The sequence below is a fragment of the Podarcis muralis genome, chromosome 9 (assembly GCF_964188315.1).
Source record: "Podarcis muralis chromosome 9, rPodMur119.hap1.1, whole genome shotgun sequence".
In the NCBI taxonomy this organism is placed as follows: Eukaryota; Metazoa; Chordata; class Lepidosauria; order Squamata; family Lacertidae; genus Podarcis; species Podarcis muralis.
In genome coordinates this window covers 31,490,962-31,511,448 of record NC_135663.1, presented here as the reverse complement: position 1 = coordinate 31,511,448, position 20,487 = coordinate 31,490,962, and the positions used below count along the sequence as shown (strand labels likewise).

At 40.6% G+C, this 20,487-nt stretch overlaps 1 protein-coding gene across 5 annotated transcripts in view; it reads right to left on the bottom strand.

The window, feature by feature from the left end:
* The window catches only part of LARP1B (La ribonucleoprotein 1B), a 28,508-nt gene extending 8,794 nt beyond the window's left edge, over nucleotides 1-19,714 (bottom strand). The window contains exons 1-10 of one of the 5 annotated variants that reach the window (XM_028743258.2): nucleotides 18,817-19,714; nucleotides 14,998-15,059; nucleotides 13,938-13,997; nucleotides 11,579-11,750; nucleotides 10,174-10,341; nucleotides 9,916-10,059; nucleotides 9,311-9,479; nucleotides 4,168-4,312; nucleotides 3,149-3,323; nucleotides 2,145-2,314 (exon numbers count right to left, since the gene is read on the bottom strand). In XM_028743258.2, the coding sequence (XP_028599091.2) occupies nucleotides 2,145-2,314; nucleotides 3,149-3,323; nucleotides 4,168-4,312; nucleotides 9,311-9,479; nucleotides 9,916-10,059; nucleotides 10,174-10,341; nucleotides 11,579-11,750; nucleotides 13,938-13,997; nucleotides 14,998-15,059; nucleotides 18,817-19,189 (1,638 nt within the window). In that variant the 5' untranslated portion in view covers nucleotides 19,190-19,714. The remainder of the gene's footprint in view (nucleotides 1-2,144; nucleotides 2,315-3,148; nucleotides 3,324-4,167; nucleotides 4,313-9,310; nucleotides 9,480-9,915; nucleotides 10,060-10,173; nucleotides 10,342-11,578; nucleotides 11,751-13,937; nucleotides 13,998-14,997; nucleotides 15,060-18,816) is intronic. The other 4 variants (XM_077934031.1, XM_028743260.2, XM_077934030.1 and 1 more) reach the window with 4 other exon arrangements.
* Nucleotides 19,715-20,487: the final 773 nt, after the last annotated feature.

Genomic DNA, 20,487 nt, shown 5'->3' with positions numbered 1-20,487 from the left:
GGATTAACAAATTATCATTTACACTTCTTAAAACCACACCTTTTTTCTTAGGCTTACAACTCAATTCAAAAAATAGTTTTATAGTGTAACAGAGTTCTAACACTGGCCACAATTCAACAGAGAGCCAAACATGCTTAAGCCTCCTGATTTCAATACAGTGGTGCCTTGCAAGACGAAATTAATTCGTTCCGTGAGTTTTGTCGTCTTGCGATTCTTTTCGTCTTGCGAAGCACGGTGTCGGGAAAGTTTTGGAAAAGCTTCAAAAATCACCAAAGTCTTTAAAAACCTCAAAAAAGGCTACCACACCGCGTTCTATGAGTTGCTCCTCGAAGTCAAGTCGCAACTGTATTAACGGTGTTAAGAAAAAGGAAACAAACTTGCAAGATGTTTCCGTCTTGCGAAGCAAGCCCATAGGGAAAATCGTCTTGCGAAGCAGCTCGAAAAACAAAAAACCCTTTCGTCTTGCGAATTTTTTGTCTTGCGAGGCATTCATCTTGCGAGGTACCACTGTACGCTGATTGTGGCTGGCATGTTTTGATTGTGGCTGGCATGCTTTACATATTTTTCTTCTCTTTTCCCAAAACAAATTCAGTAGCATGTCACCTGTGGCTGCTTTCCACAGATGTGGGGTATAATGTAAGCACATGTACAGTGGTACCTCGGGTTAAGAACTTAACCTGTCTGTTCTTAACCTGAAACTGTTCTTAACCTGAGGTACCACTTTAGCTAATGGGGCCTCCTGCTGCCGTCCCGCCACCGCCACATGATTTCTGTTCTCCTCCTGAAGCAAAGTTTTTAACCTGAGGTACTATTTCTGGGTTAGCGAAGTCTGTAACCTGAAGCGTGTGTAACCTGAAGCATATGTACCCCGAGGTACCACTGTACCAATGATGGATCCATGTAGCTTTAAGTACCTCCCTCCTAAGAAAAACACAATAGCAAGGTGAAGACCAGTCTAGTGCCAGCAGAAGCAACTGTGCAGAGCTTGTCTACCCTTCCCTGTCTGAAAGTGCTGCTCTTGTTCCCATTACTTTAGCAATGCGGAAATAAGGGAAAGGACACTAGCCCCTGCTGCAGTGAGTGAACCATAGGCCACTGGAAAGTAAACCCATTTCAATTCAAGTAAAAGAATCAGCAAAAGAATATCAACATGGGCACAGATGGATACAAGTCCCTATATACAACTCAGCATGTAATTGTGGCATTGTCAAGCTGATCTCCCTCCTCTACCTTTTCCCCCTTCCATATGCATCTTGCCTATTCACATTTAAGCTCAAGGACAAAGCTTATGTCTATTTTTTTAAAAAGAAAATACTGTGAGGCACTTTGGAAAACAGTATGTAAAGGTGAATAAAATGAATAATTAACAGACAGAGACAATTTGTGCTTGAGACCAAAATCACTAAAAGAATACAGTATATTTGCTAAAGTTATGATGGCCTGAAGGCTGTACTTCGACATGTGTCTAGGTCAGGCATCCCCAACCTGTGGCCCTCCAGATGTTTTGGCCTACAACTCCCATGATCCCTAGCTAACAGGACCAGCGGTCAGGGATGATGGAAATTGTAGTCCAAAACATCTGGAGGGCCGAAGATTGGGGATCCCTGGTCTAGGGTCATGGTACATTACATCCCATGTCTAAATCCACATTTTCCGGAAGGGACGCGGGTGGCGCTGTGGGTAAAACCTCAGCGCCTAGGACTTGCCAATCGCATGGTCGGCGGTTCGAATCCCCGCGGCGGGGTGCGCTCCAGTCGTTCGGTCCCAGCGCCTGCCAACCTAGCAGTTCGAAAGAATCTCCGGGTGCACGTAGATAAATAGGGATCGCTTACCAGCGGGAAGGTAAACGACGTTCCGTGTGCTGCGCTGGCTCGCCAGATGCAGCTTGTCACGCTGGTCACGTGACCCGGAAGTGTCTGCGGACAGCGTTGGCTCCCGGCCTATAGAGTGAGATGAGCGCACAACCCTAGAGTCTGGCAAGACTGGCCCGAACAGGCAGGGGGGTACCACTGTAATCTCATTTTATCAACAATTCTAAATTCATTTGAATGTGCCTTATTTATCTAGCATTCCAGGTACAGAACTATCCTGAAATACTTTTTACAGTATCTGGAAGACACGTAACTTAGAACATCTTACAATACCTTTGGCTTTGCTGGGGATGGACGATGTCTTTTTTTAACTTCTATCCAAGGTTCAGAGTCCAGATCTGGCAAGCTTGTAGATAATCCTTTAGACATTGTTTGAAGGTTACTTGTTTCAGTGCTTTTCTTAGTAGTTAGACTTCCCATTCTTGGAGAACTTGGTGCAGATTCTAAGATTGAAAATTATTTCTGTATTTAGAACAGATCAGGCTATTGTTTACTATTGTTTGACTTACTATTTTTCTTTCATGAAGTTGACCTACTTTTCCATTCATGTCCTTATTGATATGTGTTTTAAGACAAATAAGTCTACAGAATATTTTAAAATGTAAGGTGTAGCTGACAAGTGTAGAACTGGAGCTTTGAATCATTCCCTGATCTACTGTCATGTTCCCCTCCTGTTTAGCTGGTAGGACAGTAATAAGAAAAATGAAAGAGTTGATTCCTCCTGTGACTCAGATATCAAGGCCAACAAAACTTATATCACTGACCAGAGAGGAAATCATTCCCAGTTTGGGGAGATAACTACAACTATTAATTGAACTACATGGCAAGAGAAGGTCTACTAGGTGGCAGGCAACTTGAAAAACAGGTAGAAAGAGTGGAAACAAACAAGTGTATTGGTAGTTATCTGGGGAGACAAAGCAGTCCAGGCCCTAGGATAGCCCAGCAGCTGGTCTGGAAAGGAAATCTCATGAAGGATCTATTCTAGTGCAGTTATTGCCACCTTAGCCAATCTACCTGCATATTCAAGTGTCATCAAAAGGAAGGCAACTGCTATAGAAGTCAGGCTGTTCATTGTCCAAGATAGGAAATATGTTTTCACCTAAAGAACCCTCAACTTAGTGCTTCCTTGGATTAAGATCAAACTTCAAGCAGTACAGTGGGACAGTAGAATGGGGGTGGCCTACTGCACAAGAAAGGGAGTTCTGTGCATGTCCTCAGCCTTCAGAAGTTCACATGTTTTTCAGAGTTAGGCGGAAAAAGAAATAAAAATACCTTACCAGTATGTGAACCAAAAACTTTGCCTGGTATAAATTCTGGACAGTTAATAAGCTGAGAAAAGTCTGTTTGTGGAGGTCTGCGTGGAGAGGGTCCTGGAATTGGCCATTTCTCTGGTTCTACTCTTTTCCTCATCTTCTGATCCACTATTTCTACTTCTGTACTGTCCTTTAAAGCCTAGATGACATAAATACAAATAAACTGTAATGTTGTATAACACTTTTTTTGTTTCAAATGGCTGTTTCATATATATTATACCTTTTCTACAGAGAAAACATACTTAGCTTATCCAGTAGGATTCACATTTCATCATGAAGCCAACAATGCCTTTCTGATTATCTATTTTTTCTTTCTATTAAAGGGATATCCAAGAGCAGAGATTGCTTGTTTCCTAAATCTTGCAAGAGTCTGAGAGATCATACACTTCCATTTAGAAACAGAAAGTCCACCCCAAAAGTGCTACCACATCTTGACTTATTTTTTATAGTTCCAATGGGTATGTTCTGACCTATTTCTTTCAAAATGAAATTTATCATTGTTTCAATTATTCCTGACAATGTAGGATTGATACCAAGAAGGACCAATGTACCTCTTCTTGCTGGTAAGGAGCCAATAACGTATTCTGCTTTACTAAGATGTATTACTGGTTGTTTGTGTTTTTTTAAAGGAGCATGTATTTTTCACCCTTCCACGGAAAAGTAATTTAGAATGCCCACGTTTGTTTTCTTCAAGTTCTACATTTAACAGCCCTCAATGGCAAGTGAAATAACCAAAATAGGCTGAAATTCATTTTATATTGATCAGCTTGCATATTAGACATGTATTGCTTTGGTGTTTTTTGATTTCAAATGTACTATTTTATAAAAACTGGATTTTGAAGCATTAAGTAGCTTTAGGTTAGACAAAAAAAATTGAACCAAGCTTTGTTGAAGTTTCTAATTCAGGTTTCCAAAAAAGACCCCCCCCCCAAAAAAAAAATAATTTACATTACAGTAGGGACTAAAAACTGAAATTGGCTTACCTCTAATATTAGACTAACATTTGTAGTAAGAGCCTGCACACGATGGAAACTGGCAATCAAAGAAATAGGCAAGAATCCTTGTTGGTCCATCTTTCTCCTCAAGAAGAAGTCTCTTTCCAAGTTTTCTACACTGAAATAATACTCACTAAATAAAGAAGAATGTTTGGTTAGCCCACTATGTTCTTCTAAACTCCCATCACCCTTTATCAAAGCTGGCTTACTTATCTCTTTGTAGTAAATATTTGTTTTCTCACTTTACTAACTTTTTGAAGATATTGTCCTATACCACTGTGAATATTAAATAATAATAAAATAACTTATCAAAATAAAGTACCATTGCTTCACTTACCATGACCAGTAAAAGCAGTCATAGGAATGGTTTATGCTAGCCTGAGTGAAGACAGACTGTTAGCTCCTTCCCCAGCTTTGCTGAGTAAACTTGTTAGTTTCACTGCTGTCTGCTAAAGGCCTAAAGAGGAAAGCAAAGAGGGTTGCTTCTGTGGGGAGAAACAGGGGGAAAGGAGCGAAGAGAGAATCTCAGGAAGAAGATAGCAAAAACTGAGTGCTCTGACTGAGGACTGAGAGATGCTTCAGGACAGGAGAGAATGAAGCCTGGAATGCATTGGGCCCACTGAAGCTTGGTTGCTTTTCAACCCCCAACTAGAAAGAAGTACAGTGATCTGTGCGGGAGGCAACCCACAGCACCGCGTCTACACACACGCAGGTCAGCGCTTCTGTGCATGCGCAAAGTGCAATTTAGCGCTTCTGCACATGCATGAGTGCCGAAACCCGGAAGTAACCCGTTCCAGTACTTCCAAGTTTGGCGCAGTGCGCAACCCGAAAACGTGCAACCTGAAGTGTCTGTAACCTGAGGTATGACTGCACCTTTCACAGTAGGTAGCCAATAGTACATTCACAGTTGGGATAAAAAAACAACTAACAAAACTCAATTTGCCAAAGTGAAACTATATCTTGGGAGAAAGACAGCGGGCTCGTGTTACAGATAGAAAACTTGTTGCCGGAATCTCTGATCAAGGACAGCTTTTGCAGACACACATGTATTCTAAATTGTCTTGTATGGGTTACAGAGAGGGGACCCTCTCTGGTAGCTAGTTTGGAAGTTGAAAAACATACACACTTCTCCATCTACTTTAGCAAGAGCTACCAAGAGAGACTCTTCTGATAAGTCCTCAAGCTGGCTTGTGCCATCCTTTGAAAAGTATCTGCAGAGTTGAGAACTGCCTGTGAGATGAGGAGAAGGAATGTATTAGAGCAATTCCTCTGAGGAATGCTTCGTTTCAGAAGCCTGTTTTGACTGTGGCAAAATCAGATGAAATGCGCAGCTTTGGAAAGTTGTTATTTGCTTCATCCATCAAAGGAAGAACTTCTCCCTGCCTGGGCAATTTTGGCTTAGAGGGGCAGGGTCTATTTTGGGCTTCAGAAATGCCCTCCATTTCAGTTTGACAGTCTTCAATAATTAGATGGCCATTGGGCTTCCATGTAGGACAAATTCCCACCTGCTCCACACCTTTGTTTTTGCGATCAGGTCTGACAAACCAGCGTCATTCATGTTTTCTGGTCGCTTTTTGCTTCTGAGTTCACCCTAGAATGTTCTGTTATGAAACTAGAAGCAAAGGAAGCCTTATCATTTCAAAATCTGGTAGGTCTCTAGATCAAAGCAGTCTACATCAAACCCAGATTTGGCAGCATCTTAATCACAGGTTTGTCAGACTTGGGTTGTTTTTCTTTCTCCATGTGAAGCATGTTCGATTTTTGTCTTTGCAGGAGTTCTCAGGAAGAGCCACAAGAGTAGAGAAAACAAGAAAGGCAGGCAGATGGAGGCAGGTTTCTTCCATAAGACAAAGATAAGAAAAAGAAAAGGCGCTGAAAAATTAACAGGTTAGAAAGGCCAGTTAAAGTGAAGAAAGGGCATAGAAGAGATTTTCCTTCTCAGGAAAACCAGGATATGAACAGGAGTCTACTCAGCAGAAGCCAAACTATTAACTGTTTCCTGTCTTCAATCAGGCAGTAGAATGCTTTTTCACCCCAACTAAGAACAGCCATTGTATAGAAATACAGAACATGTGTAATATACAATTAGAGTACACACACCTACTAAGATAAGCATTATCATATGACTAGAATGTATAATTATTTGCAACAAAACAAACTGCACAATTGGGTACACATGCTGATCTTATCCCTGTTTTCAATACCGTGCAGAAGTAAATGCCCAAGTTTAAAAAAATAGTCATTTTATTTTCTCTCTACCTTGCATCAATAATGTGTAACTTCAGTATTCAAGAATAAGACTATCAATAGCTTTCAATAGCTAAACTCTGCTTCCACGGTTGGAGACCATGGAGGCAGTTTGCTTCAGAACACTAGTGGCTGGAAACAGCAGGAAGGGAGAGTGCTCTTTTGCTTGGGTCCTGCTTGTGTATTTCTCACAAGCACCTGATGGGGCACTATGAAAACAGGATGCTGGATTAGATGGGACCATTGGCTTGATCCAGAAGGCTCTTATGAGCGTACAGTAGTAGCCACTATTATAGTCATGCAATGGAGTTAAGTTTATTAGTGGCCCTTCCTTCAACTACCTCAAAGTAGCATTAGCTGGGGAAACTCAGCCAGATGGGCGGTGTATAAATAAATAAATAAATAAATAAATAATGCTATTACTGTATTTTAAATTTATATTATGTTCATAGAGTAATAGTAATAGTTATAATGACATTATCATGGAAAGGGAAAAAAGTTTAAGTTACAAAATGCAATTCTTAGAATGATTAATTTATGCTATCATAAAACCACCATGGGATGCATATCCTATACGATAAAACACAAACATTAAAAGATGTGGATAAAAGAAAGGCATGAGCTTTGAAAAGATCAGGAAGATATGCATGTACTTCAGTAAGCTGGAAAGATACACAAGTAAAAAGAAACTGCCTAAAGATACTAGCATATTCTCTGCCTTAAAGCAGCATACATTTTTCTACAAAGTGACAATTTAAAGTCCATCTGGGAAGTAAAAATTCTTGGTTTATGTTCACTGTGGTCACCTAGAAAATGCTCTCAAAAGTGTTTGAATGAGCTTGTAAGACACCCAAGATTCTTATCTCTGGGAAATATTGGAAAGTGTCCAAAATATGGAACACATAAAGAAGGGGAAAATACATTTCCGTAAGTGAGTTAATAATAAAGGCTCCGGAGATGCTCTCAAGAGCAAAGAGTGCATATGGTTCGAAAAGTGTCAAAATATACATATGGAGCCCCCAAGAAAATTAGCCCAAAACAGACTTATAGCTTATTGAAACCAACTGATTATCTGAAATAATATCCCTCAATCCCACTGAAGCCAGAAATATGCCACAACATTACACAGGTAGTATAACTTTACCAAACTACGAAAAAGGAAGAAGACATACCCTCAAGGTTCTAGTTTAAGAAAGGCCTTTTCCTCCAAAACATGGAAGGCAACAAATCAATATTGATGACAAAAATACATAATCATTTTAGCTCTGAATTCTACACAACATTCAGAACTCTGATAAGGTAGAAACTCATTTTATCTGAATTCTATTTTCAGAATGGAACCAATTATATTAATTTTCAAAATGATTCCGATAAGGTTTCTCTTAGAACATAAGGAAGTGCAGTTTATGGCAACAAATGCAAATTAGGGTTTGTTTAAAAAACAACAACAACAATGTATGCACCTTATATTAATTTTCTCTCTTATAAGGTTATCCCGATTAAGAACAAATAGAACGCTTGGGGGAGGAGGGTTTCAAGGCTAGCTATTTAATTAAAACTATAATTAGCAATACTAGAAATTAAATTATGCATATTCTAACTTATCTTAACGCTTTATTTCTATATGGCTGCAGAATCTGTAAACACAGTCCAGAAATTCTAGTACTTAATAATTAAGAAAATAAAGACCTATGGCAACAAAAGGCTGGACAGACACCCAATTAGAAAATTGTAAGACCTTCCAAACTATTTGGAAGGTGAAAAAAGCCTCTAACATTCCAAGAACAGTAGCACATTCCATGATAAGGCTTGGAAATTTCCAAACTAATTAAGGAGACTTTGTGAATAATTTAACCACTACTGGGATATCTGACTAAATCCTACTATTAATAGCAGAACTTGAAGATATGACCAATATTTGGTTTAACAATGTGCTGAGCATCAGAGGAGGACATCATCATGTTCTACCTTAGAGGATCTGGATTCTATACTGCAAGCTCAGAAATCTGACCACAAAGAAGAAGTGTCTGAGGGCAGTGGAAGCCAGCTGATTAATGTGACATGGAACTGTCAGGTTTCACAAGGCCCAGCAACAATAACTGGGGAAAATTGAAACTGGCAGCCTCAAGCCAGAGTCTATCTGCCAATAAACCAAATTTATTTTTCTTTTTTTCATTTGCATTAACTGTAACAAAACAAGCAAGCAACAAGCCACATAAAATGCAAGAGCAACAAAAACCACCATTAAGCTATAGCAAAACAGGGTGTGCAATATGCTAATTAATAAACCCTTCACTACAATATGAAAATTCTGAACCATTTGTGATCCTTGAATGAAGGGCAGTACAGAAATTTAATTAATAATAACAACAGCAATAATTTTCTCCAGGGATTTGGATAACCAGCCTTCCAAATGGCTTTTCACAACCCATTGAAATACAAGGGAATATTTCCATTTATAGCTATATACAATATGTTTTCTTCAATTCAAACACAATGGCAAAGCACCAATAAGTACTTTGGAAAGAAAAATTAAGAATGGCAAAATTACTTCCAAGCCAACATAATTACAAAGTTTTCATATGTACACAGTCTTACTATACCGTAACACAAGCATACCTAAGTTACAATGTCAACAAAATGCCACAGACAGAATGGCGTAAGGATGTATATACATGGATTCCATGTGGTTTATAACACCAAAAGACTCAAGACCTGTTCTTATTAAAAGTTCACAGTGAAATGTTTGTAGCATTTCCAACCTATGCCACAGGTTTATTTGAAACCACTGGCTTATTAAATGAATGTAGTCTTGTACAGGCACAAAGTTTAACATCTTGCTTCCCCAACCACCTGCACCATAAACACAGAGCAGTCTACTTACATTTGGCGTTTAATGTATTCTTTTAGTAGTGTTTCATCAACAGAATACACCTGCATTCCTGTTCCATCATCATAGTAATACATCATACTAGTGTTAAGATCTGGCTGAAATGGCTGGTCAGTTCTCTCATTATATTGTTCCCGATAGCCATATGAATAGTCATGGTTCACTTCAGGAAAGAGGAAAATTGAATTATTACAAATTATGAGTCTAAGTATGTGAAAATATAAACCTCGACCTAGTCAATGTTTAGAATTATTTGAGAGAGTCAACATTTTATTTTATTTATTTCATAAAATTTACATATCACCTGATTGTAGAAAAAACTTCAAAGCAGTTTACAATATATATACAGGAGTCATGGGGTAGAAATATACTTTTACTTTCAGAAAACACATGGCAAAGCTTCTCACTAACATTATAATCATGGAATAAGAGGACTCTCTCTCTCAGGAAGCAATAATTGCTTAATGACAGGATAACAGGGAATAGAAGGACAATTTTCACAATGGAAGGACATAAATGGCAATTAACTAATTCCTATCAGGACAGACACTATTCGAACTGTCAATATAATTTTTTCATAATAATTTCTATTTTCATACTTCGAGGGTTTCCTCTTCCACGTCCTCTTCCTCTTCCTCTGCCCCTTCCTCTTCCTCTGTAAAACCCTCGAATACTGCCACCTTCACTTCTCACACTAGAGACTTCATCATGATCATCTCGTTTCTCTCTATCCCGTCGCCAGCCTTTTAGAAATAGGAGAAGAAATGTAGATTCCTAAAGTTACAGAAGTGAGGTTTTAACAAGAAATAGGTGTCAATTAAATACAAACACAAATAAATAAAATTTAGATGACATACTAGTTCTTGTCTCATTGCGTCTGTTGTTGTGTGGCACAAGCTTGCCTGTTTCTGGCTGAGATCTTGAACTGTTCCGAGATCCTGGTCTATCTTGGCCTTCTGGCTTCATATCATCTAAATGAAGTGGCACCCATTTGTGCTTGTTACCTTCAAGTGTAAAATATAGAACTAGAATGCTGTTAAGAATACCCATTAACCCTATAAAATATATTACATTTATTAAGTATTAGTTCCCACATTTTGAATAAATATGCACATATGAATTACTTCTAAGAATAACAGCAAATGTCACAGAGTAACTTTCTGAAAGTTACTTCATGAAAATTTCATGAAAATACGTTCTGAACATACAAGAAATAGCTTCTCATCCTATGCACAGTCCAAACTCAAATTTCAAACACTTGCAAGTAATTTGATGAGGGGGAGCTGTGGAGGAAGGCATGCTAGCTCTGCCTCCTTTCATTTTTGGCACCTTCCATAAGATGAAAGGTAGGGAGCTGTTATATCTGTGGGGACTCCTTGCATGTATGCAAACCCCAGAAAATCAGACTGCTGCAGGAATAGTAAGATATCACTGGTGGGCCTCAGTAAGATCTTAAAAGGACACTCTTCTAAAGCAGTTCTTCAGAAATTTAATCCCACTGTGCCTTTTACCACATTCATAAGTTCTGTGGGGATATCACTAAAAATACTATTCAGTTTAATGTGCTTTGGAGACAGTGAACAGTTTTATGTCATAGTAGTAATATTAATATTATAACTGCTCACTCTTTTGCACCTTTCTACCTTCCAACTCTTTTGAAACCTAACCTATGCTAATCCCAGATGAAGAATATCTGATTTCATACTTCTAGCCTATGTGAGTTTTTCCTGTAATATAAGCAGGATATTAGGTTGGTTGCCACCTCATTAAGTGACTTGTGGGGAAACAAGACACTGTCAGAGGATTAAGGAATTCCCTCCCATGACAAAACTGATGTGATGCACTCAAAGTGCTGAAGCAGCTCCTTGTTTCTGAGTATGATTTTTGTGTTCTGCCTTAGATTAAAATTTTATCTAAGGATTCATCTGCATGCATTTGGAGTATGAGGTTACTGATCTTCACACAGAAGAAGCTAATAAAATTTCTTTATATATAAATTAATGCCCAAATTAAAAAGTTTAGGAAAATGAAGATTTGCTAAATTCTAAAATATTAATACAGCAAGATTTGTGCAAGCACAATAGAACAAGCACTATTGAAACAGTTGTAAATTAGAGTTGCGACCTTTAAAAAACTGTCAATAAAATTAACAAGAATGTCAGAAATCAAGAGCACAAACACACATTACAGCTCCATTTTTTAAATTTGGTCATGATACCTCAGGTTCTAGAGAACATTATTAATATGCTAGCCCAGACCAACCTTTCTTCTTTTGATTGTTAATCTGAGCCTCATCTTCACTAACGTTTTCGCCAGGAATATCTGGATTTATTTCCAGGTTTTCTTTGATTCTGCTATTATTCTTCCTTTCATTCTTCTCTTCTTTCTCCTTTTTGATTGGAGTTTTTTTATTCTGATTGCTTATATTTTTACACTGTAACACAGCAGGGGGAAAAATTAGAGCTGAATCCTAACCCCATTCAAATATTTGCAGCCATCCCATCCCTGCTGCCAAATTTGAGCTACATGATAAAAAAGCAAATCACTCTTTCCTACTGTCCTTTTATCAACTGTTCAGCTGACATATGCAAAGGAACAGAATCACAGCAGAAACTGCCAGCAGAAACTTCCAGCCTCAACTTATATGTGTTGGCTATACTATCTGTACAGACCCTACTCACACGTGTTCAGAGCCAGCTATATGTATGAAGGCTCTGTACATGTTTCCAAGGAACCTGCAAAAGCAAGGCACATGGCACAATTAGCATGTGAGGGGGGGCTTGTTACCACAATTCCTCTATTGCCTTCCCCAATCGCATCAGTGACCACAATAACATATGGACAGACCCAAGAAGGTGGGGTTTTTTGCTAAGTGTTGTCAATATTTCATATATTATTAACTTGATTAAGTCTACCTCAGTTCATTGTTAAATTTGTTTATTGCTACAAAAAAGTAATAAAAACTGCCTTTTCATAACTGAATAGTCATACCTTGGTTCTTGAACGTAATCCGTTCCGGAAGTCTGTTCAACTCCCAAAACCGTTCAAAAACCAAGGTGCGGCTTCCGATTGGCTGCAGGAGCTTCCTGCACTCAAGCCGATTCAGATGTTCGGCTACCAAAAATGTTTGAAAACCAGAACACTTACTTCCAGGGTTTCGGCGTTTGGGAGCCAAAATGTACGAGTACCAAGGCATTCGAGAACCAAGGTACGTCTGTATTCCATTATTAGTAGAGTTAGATTTCCAGCTAATGTAACAACAGTTAAATCCATTATAATCACTATGGCTCCCTTTCTCTTCCCCACATGCTTCTACTAGCAGGCTCCTCTGCAATCCTTCCTTTTCTCTGTTTCCTTCTCTTTCTTTCTTTGGAGGCAACTTGCAGAAACAAGCAATTGCTGCTTCCTCAAAACCACTTTTGGTATCTACCCCAGCTGAGCAATTGTAGCTTTCTCTGCAAAACACTTTCATGTAGGTGAGTTACAAAGAGACAGATCATTTGTTACTACGAGCCACTCAGACAGAACTCTCTGAGTCGAGCAGCTTTCTTGCAGCAGTGATGGTGGTCCATGTTCTTTCTCCTTCAAACAGGGTTTCACATAACACTAATCCAAGTTGTGTGGTTTGTTTAAACCATGTGGCTGTTTAAACCTAAGTGCTACCATTTCATTCCTTCGTTTGTTCAGATGAAGCAACAAACCACAAGCCTTGCATTAGTGTAACATTCAAACCAGTGCTTATGGTTTGTTTCTCACAAATAAACCATGATTGGGACTTTAGTTATAGCTTTGAAGAACATAGGTTGCAATGGGTTTTGCTGCCACAGACAGAAGATTGGGACTGATCCTTTTCAGCTTAAGTACCATATCATTCCACATTCAATCAGATTTCTAAATCATACTTCAGAAAAATCAGCTACAAGAGTCCTGTGGCATAGGGTAGAGAACCATGAGCTATTTACATAATGCTTTAGGAGAGGGAATGGGGGCTGGCTGCCCAAAAATATTTTTCTGCAAATTGTCTAGCTGCCCTTGCTGATCTCCCAAACAGATACCTAGGTCATCAACAATTGTCATTTATTAACAGATCAGCCTTGTACAACTCAATTATGCTTTAAGAATGAACTGAACATTACGTGCGTCAATTAGTTCTATCATACCTCACTGATACTGTGTTTTGCAAAGGTCACAATATGAAATTATTTTTATGTGGTATAGAAAAGAAAAGCCATCTAGAAATACATAAATGTTGTCATTGCAATTCAAACTTGTTAAGGAAATAAATGTGCCTTCATTGTAAACTAGTCTTACAAGCAGTTAGACTAACAGTTAACCAGCTTGCTCACCTCCATCTCTTGTACCTTATAGCTGCTAGCTCCTCTGCTACCACATTGAACCTAAACTTGTCTAGCATTCTGAAGCTGGGAAAGTTACAATACTGTTATGAAAAGAGCATTATGATGATAGTGCAGAGACAGGAGAAAATTGGCTGGTAGACAGAATTGTGAGAAGAGAAGAGTGCAATATCGTTTGTTATTTCTATGAGACAAGAGATACCTGCCACATGGAAGTGGCAAACTTCATTGTTGTTGTTACAAAGAAACATTAGAAGTGTTCTTACTTCAGAGTTGGCAATTTCACTTGGTGTTGGCCAGTGTGATGCATCACTGAAGTCATTTGCCTGCAATGGTAATGAACACATCTTAATGTCCAGAAACATTTGTTCAATAGCAAGCAAGAATCCCCATCTGACACTGGATTTATGCTACAGTTTTACAGAAATGAGATCACAAAACAAAAATTCTTGATTCTTACGTATCCTGACTCGCAAAATAGCACAGTGAAAAACCAGACTCAGCAACGTAGTCAGCAATTCTGAATCCATACACCTTTTTTTAAAAAAAATGTGCTCAGTCATTTTTATGAAGGCAGTCTTTTCAAATTTGATATTAATGTTATGAAGTAATTTGCATAATAATTAACAGCCAATGGTTGTGAATTACTTGAAGCTAAAATCAGCAAGTAAACATAGCTTTTCTGTTTATCCTCTATTTCCAATATAACTCTTAGTAAGGTAAACTTTTCCATCACTTTGGAAAATTACATACAACACTCAGACTAGCTGTTTTACTTCTCAAGATGCTCCTACAGTAACTTATCCCTTGTTCAGTTCGAAGGACAGACCATATTGTAAGATAAAGGCTATCCTGAAAAAGGTATCAATAAAACTTTAATAAACTTTTTTGTTTTGCTTTAAAACAACTTTCAACAGTTTAATTTCTGGGTACTCCCACTTTCTAAAAAGCATATACAAATAGATTTTAAAAGCAACATTTGTATATGAGAAAAGAATTTCATGTAAGTCCACCAGCACTATCTTTCTTCCTGAACTTGAATAAGATGGTAACTTAAAAGCTTTGCTTCAACAGTTCAGTAATAAGGGTGAAGCCTATAGTTCAGGTTTTATAGTCTTTTCCATATTAAAAAACCTATTCATATGAAGTATGTGGTGTCAAAGAAGTCCTTATGATAATTTAAATAAATATGCAAATACAGGCTTATCAGTATATTACAATAAATGAATTTAATAATTAATTATGAAAGTATTAATTACTAATTAATATAATAATTTAAACCTAAATGAATAGACTATAAAACTGATTTGGACTCCTAAAACATACCTTACTCGATTTCTTTACTTTCGATTTTCCTGCCTTTATGATTTTAGCAGAACTCTGCAATTCTAAAATGAATAAAAGAAAGATGTGATTCAAGTAACCTAGAAAGAGTACCAAAACCAAGTTTATCACATATTTTAAATAGTATGATTAATTTCTGCTCTCAAATTGTTTAAGTACAAGTTGAAACAAAGAAATTCCACAAAGTACAAATGATTTTTTAAATTAACTGGTTAACTATCGAACTTGAAAAAATAATTTTTTCAGCTTGTCAAATTAGCTTAAGTGTTAATTCTAATTTGAATGCTGCTATTAGCCTTGTAAAATGCTAAGATTACTCACATCAAATTACTCACATAAATTAGAATCTTATGGCTGCAATCCTATCCATACTTACCAGAAACCGTACATCCCATTGATATCCTATATAAAACTTGATGACTGAAACTCACATGTAGACTATATTACAAAAATTAAGATGCATTGTGATCTCAATTTATGATAGCTTTAAAAAGAGATTTTGTTAGAAAAAGAATAGATTAAAAATGTATTTTTATACTCCAGTTAGTGCTTTATGAGCTGAAACTGGCACAGTTCATATTTGTAGATTTCAAAACAAATATCCAATCTATGTCAGACGAATTCTTACTTTACCATTATGCTTATAGATATATGTAACAGCTACTTAAATATTTCAGTCTATGCCCCCACAGCTGTCACATGTGGAATACAAAATTCTGGAAAAATAAATACTCTTATAAACTTTGTATTAGCATACAGGGCAAATATTACTGACTAATACATGATTAATGCTTCAAGTCTTCTACATATCATATTCTGAACAGACATATGAGTGAAGATTCTAGAGCCAAAGTGAAAATAAAGGAACAAAACAGTCTAGTTTCAAGAAGTCAATCAAACATTAAGAATGTAAATACAAAATCCAATTAAAACAAATATCTATCTAGTGCTTAGCAGGCTAGCTAAATAATTAAAATTAATCTAATTTCAATTAATTGCTTGCATCTTTCTGGTGGTTATGAGGAAAAAATTATAACTGCTAGTCCTATCAAAAAGCATCAAGTATAGATGGAGGGGATGCTTTCTCTATACAGTATATGTTTAACAACCTAGGGAGGAGTGCAAATGTACACGAGCCTAAAAAGATTGTGATCCCCTGCTGTACACTGTAGGAATTTAAGATGGAAGACATATACTGTACACAGTACTACTTTGCAATATATTCCTTTTTAATATGTAACACATTTTGAATGTGAGCTAGTAACTTATCCAAAAGAGAAATAATATGATCAAAACAACAACTGTGTGGTAGAGATTATGCTCATTGTATCGCAGAAGAGTAGTACTGTACTATTGGAGTATCCAATGCGACAACCATGTGCACCATGGTTGCCTCAGGCAACCCCCAATCTGGAGACCAATGGGGAGTGTCATAAACACCACTCTAAGCATTTTGGAGAAAGGGTCGAGTTGCATAATATATTACTAACCACCACCACATTTAGAGCAAGAACTAGTCAGGCATATCATATCTGACAGCATCTTTTTTGAACACGGCTGCTTTAATATTCTATTCTTGCACTACAAGGTAGTGCCTGAGCAACTATCCATCTGTCTAGGCAAGCACGTAAAGCTGAATGCGCACAAGTTAAATGTGTGTAAATTGCAGTCTTACTGTGTAGAATCAGTTTGCATAGCATCGCTTAATGAACTTATTACATGAAAGTTGAAGATATGCAAAACAAATTATCTATTTAACAAAATCCTAATTAATGCTAATTAACCTTTTACTTTCCCTATTTTTAAAATGTAAAAAGAAAAGCTAGTTATTTAAGGCTGAACTGTATTTTTATTTGTAAGGTATTTAAGCTAGGATATTCAACACATTTATTAGGGAGCAAGTACTTAAGAATTCAACTAAATTAATTCTTTTATCCAAGTTTTAAATTGTACTGTTATATCACTTTAATCTAGCTAAGTCCCAGAGCACTAATATAATACCTTCTATTATCTCGAAGAGTGTTACAGCTACTGCTGCTGAATTTGAATACCATTTCATGATAATTCCTGCTACACGGTGGCATACTGTGATTTGTGATCCACAGATTATATACAGTACAGCACATGATAAAGTTTCTTGCAAGACCATCAAGCATGAACTACAAAGCAAAGCATGACTAATTACAGTGGTGCCCCGCAAGACGAATGCCTCGCAAGACGAAAAACCCGCTAGACGAAAGGGTTTTCCGTTTTTCGATGCGCTTCGCAAGACGATTTTCCCTATGGGCTTGCTTCGCAAGACGGAAACGTCTTGCGATTTTTTTTCGCTTCCCCCCCTTTTTTCTAAGCCGCTAAGCCGCTAACAGCCTTTTAGCCGCTAAGCCTTTAATAGCCGCTAAGCCTTTAATAGCCTTTTAGCCGCTAAGCTTTTAATAGCCGCTAAGCCGCTAAGCCGCTAATAGGGTTGCTTCGCAAGACGAAAAAACCGCTAGACGAAGAGACTCGCGGAACGAATTATTTTCGTCTTGCGAGGCACCACTGTACTACAGTGGTCATCCTCTAAAGACCTGTTAGCGCAAATATATGTTTAAAACCCTTGAATTTGCTTCCACCAGCATACTATCACAGGAACCCTAAACTATGAATAGCACCCTCAAGAAAAAATGAAGTAAACTCTATACAGAACTCATTCTTTTCAGTTTTATTGTAGGTAATGCCAAGTGTTGACAAACATGCACAGTGACCAAAGAAAGAGTAAAGGCTATTTCATATGTTAACTTGTTAAGTTTTGGTTTGGTAGTAATGTAAACTTATTTAATAGCACCACCCATACGTATAAGTTTACAAATATGTAGAACTGCAGTATACAGTGGTACCTCAGGTTAAGTACCAGTACTTAATTCGTTTCGGAGGTCCGTTCTTAACCTGAAACGGTTCTTAACCTGAAGCACCACTTTAGCTAATGGGGCCTCCTGCTGCCGTTGCGCCGCCGGAGCACGATTTCTGTTCTCATCCTGAAGCAAAGTTCTTAACCTGAAGTACTATTTCTGGGTTAGTGGAGTCTGTAACCTGAAGTGTATGTAACCTGAAGCATATGTAACACGAGGTACCACTGTATATGTATACAACAGAGGTACATACACAACAATGATTTACATGCAAGCAGAAACAAACTATTCCCTGCACGCAAGTGGCAACCGCACAGGATTCTGACAGGAAGCGGACCAAGCAACAGGCATAATGAAGGACAAAAACACATAAAAGTTCTGCATGGGCAAAGTGGGACTACAACAGTTCCCCACCACCACCACCACCACGTCTATCAAGTTAGATCTCTTCTCAGTCCGTCCCCCCCCCCCAAAAAAAGTAGCCACTTTCGCTTCTAGGCATCCCTGCCGCCGCCAACTGAGCTCTGGCTTTCCCAACCGCTTCGCTCTCACCGTCCACCTCATAAAAGAACTCCAAGGCAAAAGAAGCCACACCTCTTCACGCTCATTTTCCTAATCTGACCATATATGCAACATGAGAGAGGGCAGGCAAGGCTGAAAAGAGCTCCCTGGCACCGGCTGGCTGGCTGGAGGCAAGCAAGCACACGCCTTTCTCCGAAGCCTGTGTCATTCGGGGTCGCCGCCGAAAGCGGGCGGGGGAGGGTGGAGAAAGAGAGAGAGAGAGGAAGAGAGAGGGGACGCTTTAAAGAAACTTGAGAAGGAGGCAGCAGCAGCAGCAGTAGCACGCGGGGCTCTCGTCGTCCCCGCAGTAGGTCAAAACACAAGCTCCCTATCCGCCCAGCCCTCTCCTTACCCGAGTCCTGCGGGGCGAGCTCGCTGCCGGCTGAGGCGCTGGAGGGGGATAAGCTGCCACCGGAGACGGGGGGAGGCTTCCAGCGGGTCCAGGGGTTATCCTTGGGCGGGGGGGCCTCGACGGCCTGAGGCTGCTGCTGCCCCGGTTGGCACTTATCGCCGTTGCTACTATCCTCTTCCTCGTCGTCGTCGCCGCCGCCCTCTTGTTGTTGCTGCTGCAGCCCCTCACCGGAGCACCTTTCCCGGGGGGCTTCGGTCACTTGGCCGGAAGGAAACAGGAGCTGCTCCTGATGGTTCTCTTCGGGCAGCCGGGCCCCGCCGCCGCTGCTCTTCTCCGCGCCGCGAAGTGGTGCCTGCGGGGCGGCCGCGGACATACCGAGAGGGGTCCGCACCCGCTGTCCTGCCGCGCGCCCCTCTCCCTCCGCTCCCCGCGGGGCTGCCGTAGGGCGGGAGGGGGAAGAAGAAGAAAGAGAGCCTCTAAGCCGAGCTGCTCCGTGCGGGGGGCCTGGCCCGCCCCACGGGGGCTGCGGCTGGCGGGGAAGCAGCCCCCCCGCCCCAACAGCGGCCTCCGGGGGCGTCGCCGCTCATTCACCTCAGCGGGTGGTTCAACCGCCACCGCCCCGCGCCGGGGGGGGGGGGAGGGAGGGGGTTGTAGAGAAGAGAGACGCGCGAGAGGGCCGCGCACGAGAACGCGTCGCCGCCGCTGAGGGGCCGCCCGGGGTTGAGGGGCGGGAGAGGGGGGCAGGAGGAGGCGCCGGAGCCGAGGCACGGTTTTCGTGGGGCCTGCTTTGAGGTCCGGCAAGGAGCTCCGTCACAGCTGTCGCGCGTGTGTGCTTCCTCGCGCCGGGGGAGGCGGGGTGGGTGGGAAGAGGGGCGGGGACAGAGTCAGGGAAAGGAGTGAAGGGAGGGGGGTAAGAAGAAGGAGGCGGTGGCGGCGAACGGGCGAAGCGCTCTGCAAAACGAGGGCGGAGCCTCTCCGAACCCCTTCGGCGCGTTGTGACATCACAACGGCCAACAGCGCGGAGGGAGGCCGCGTGCGTCTCTTCTCCGGGCTCGCCTACCCCCCCCCCCGCCCTTTTCGCTCCCCTCACCTCAGCCTCGGCTAGCCCCGCCTACGCCCCGCCCGGAACGAGGAAGCGAGAGGCGGCGACGGAGCTGGCCGCGGAGCGGAGCGCGTCCGTCCTCAACGGAGGACCTAGGAAGGGGAAGCGGCGGCGGCGTTCAGGGGGACGCCACCGTTTCCCCTTCGAATTGGATGGCCCGAAGGAATGCCGCTTCTTGCGGAGCACGACAGACGCCAGTCTCTGGGGGAGAGGGAGTCAGTTGACAAGGGATCTGTGGGGCGCGAAGGAAGCTCACCTTCGGCCACACCAGCATTTCTTCGCCTCAGGAGAAGCAGGGAAGGGTTATTTTGGGGAGCTTTTTAATTTTTATTAAGAGACTTTGAACAGGCTGCCTTGACACGGTAGATTTAAAAACAACTACCTGGACAAAATAATTAAGCGTTGATGCATAGATTATAGCTTACTGCCGAAAGATTTACATCCCTGCCCCGCTCCCGGTGGCTGCATGCTGTAGGAGGAAGCACTAGCCTTTTGAAGTTTCCACCAGCACATGAGCGCGCTCGGAAGGCGGCTGCTCCCCGCCCTCTTTCAATTTTGGCTTAAATGTA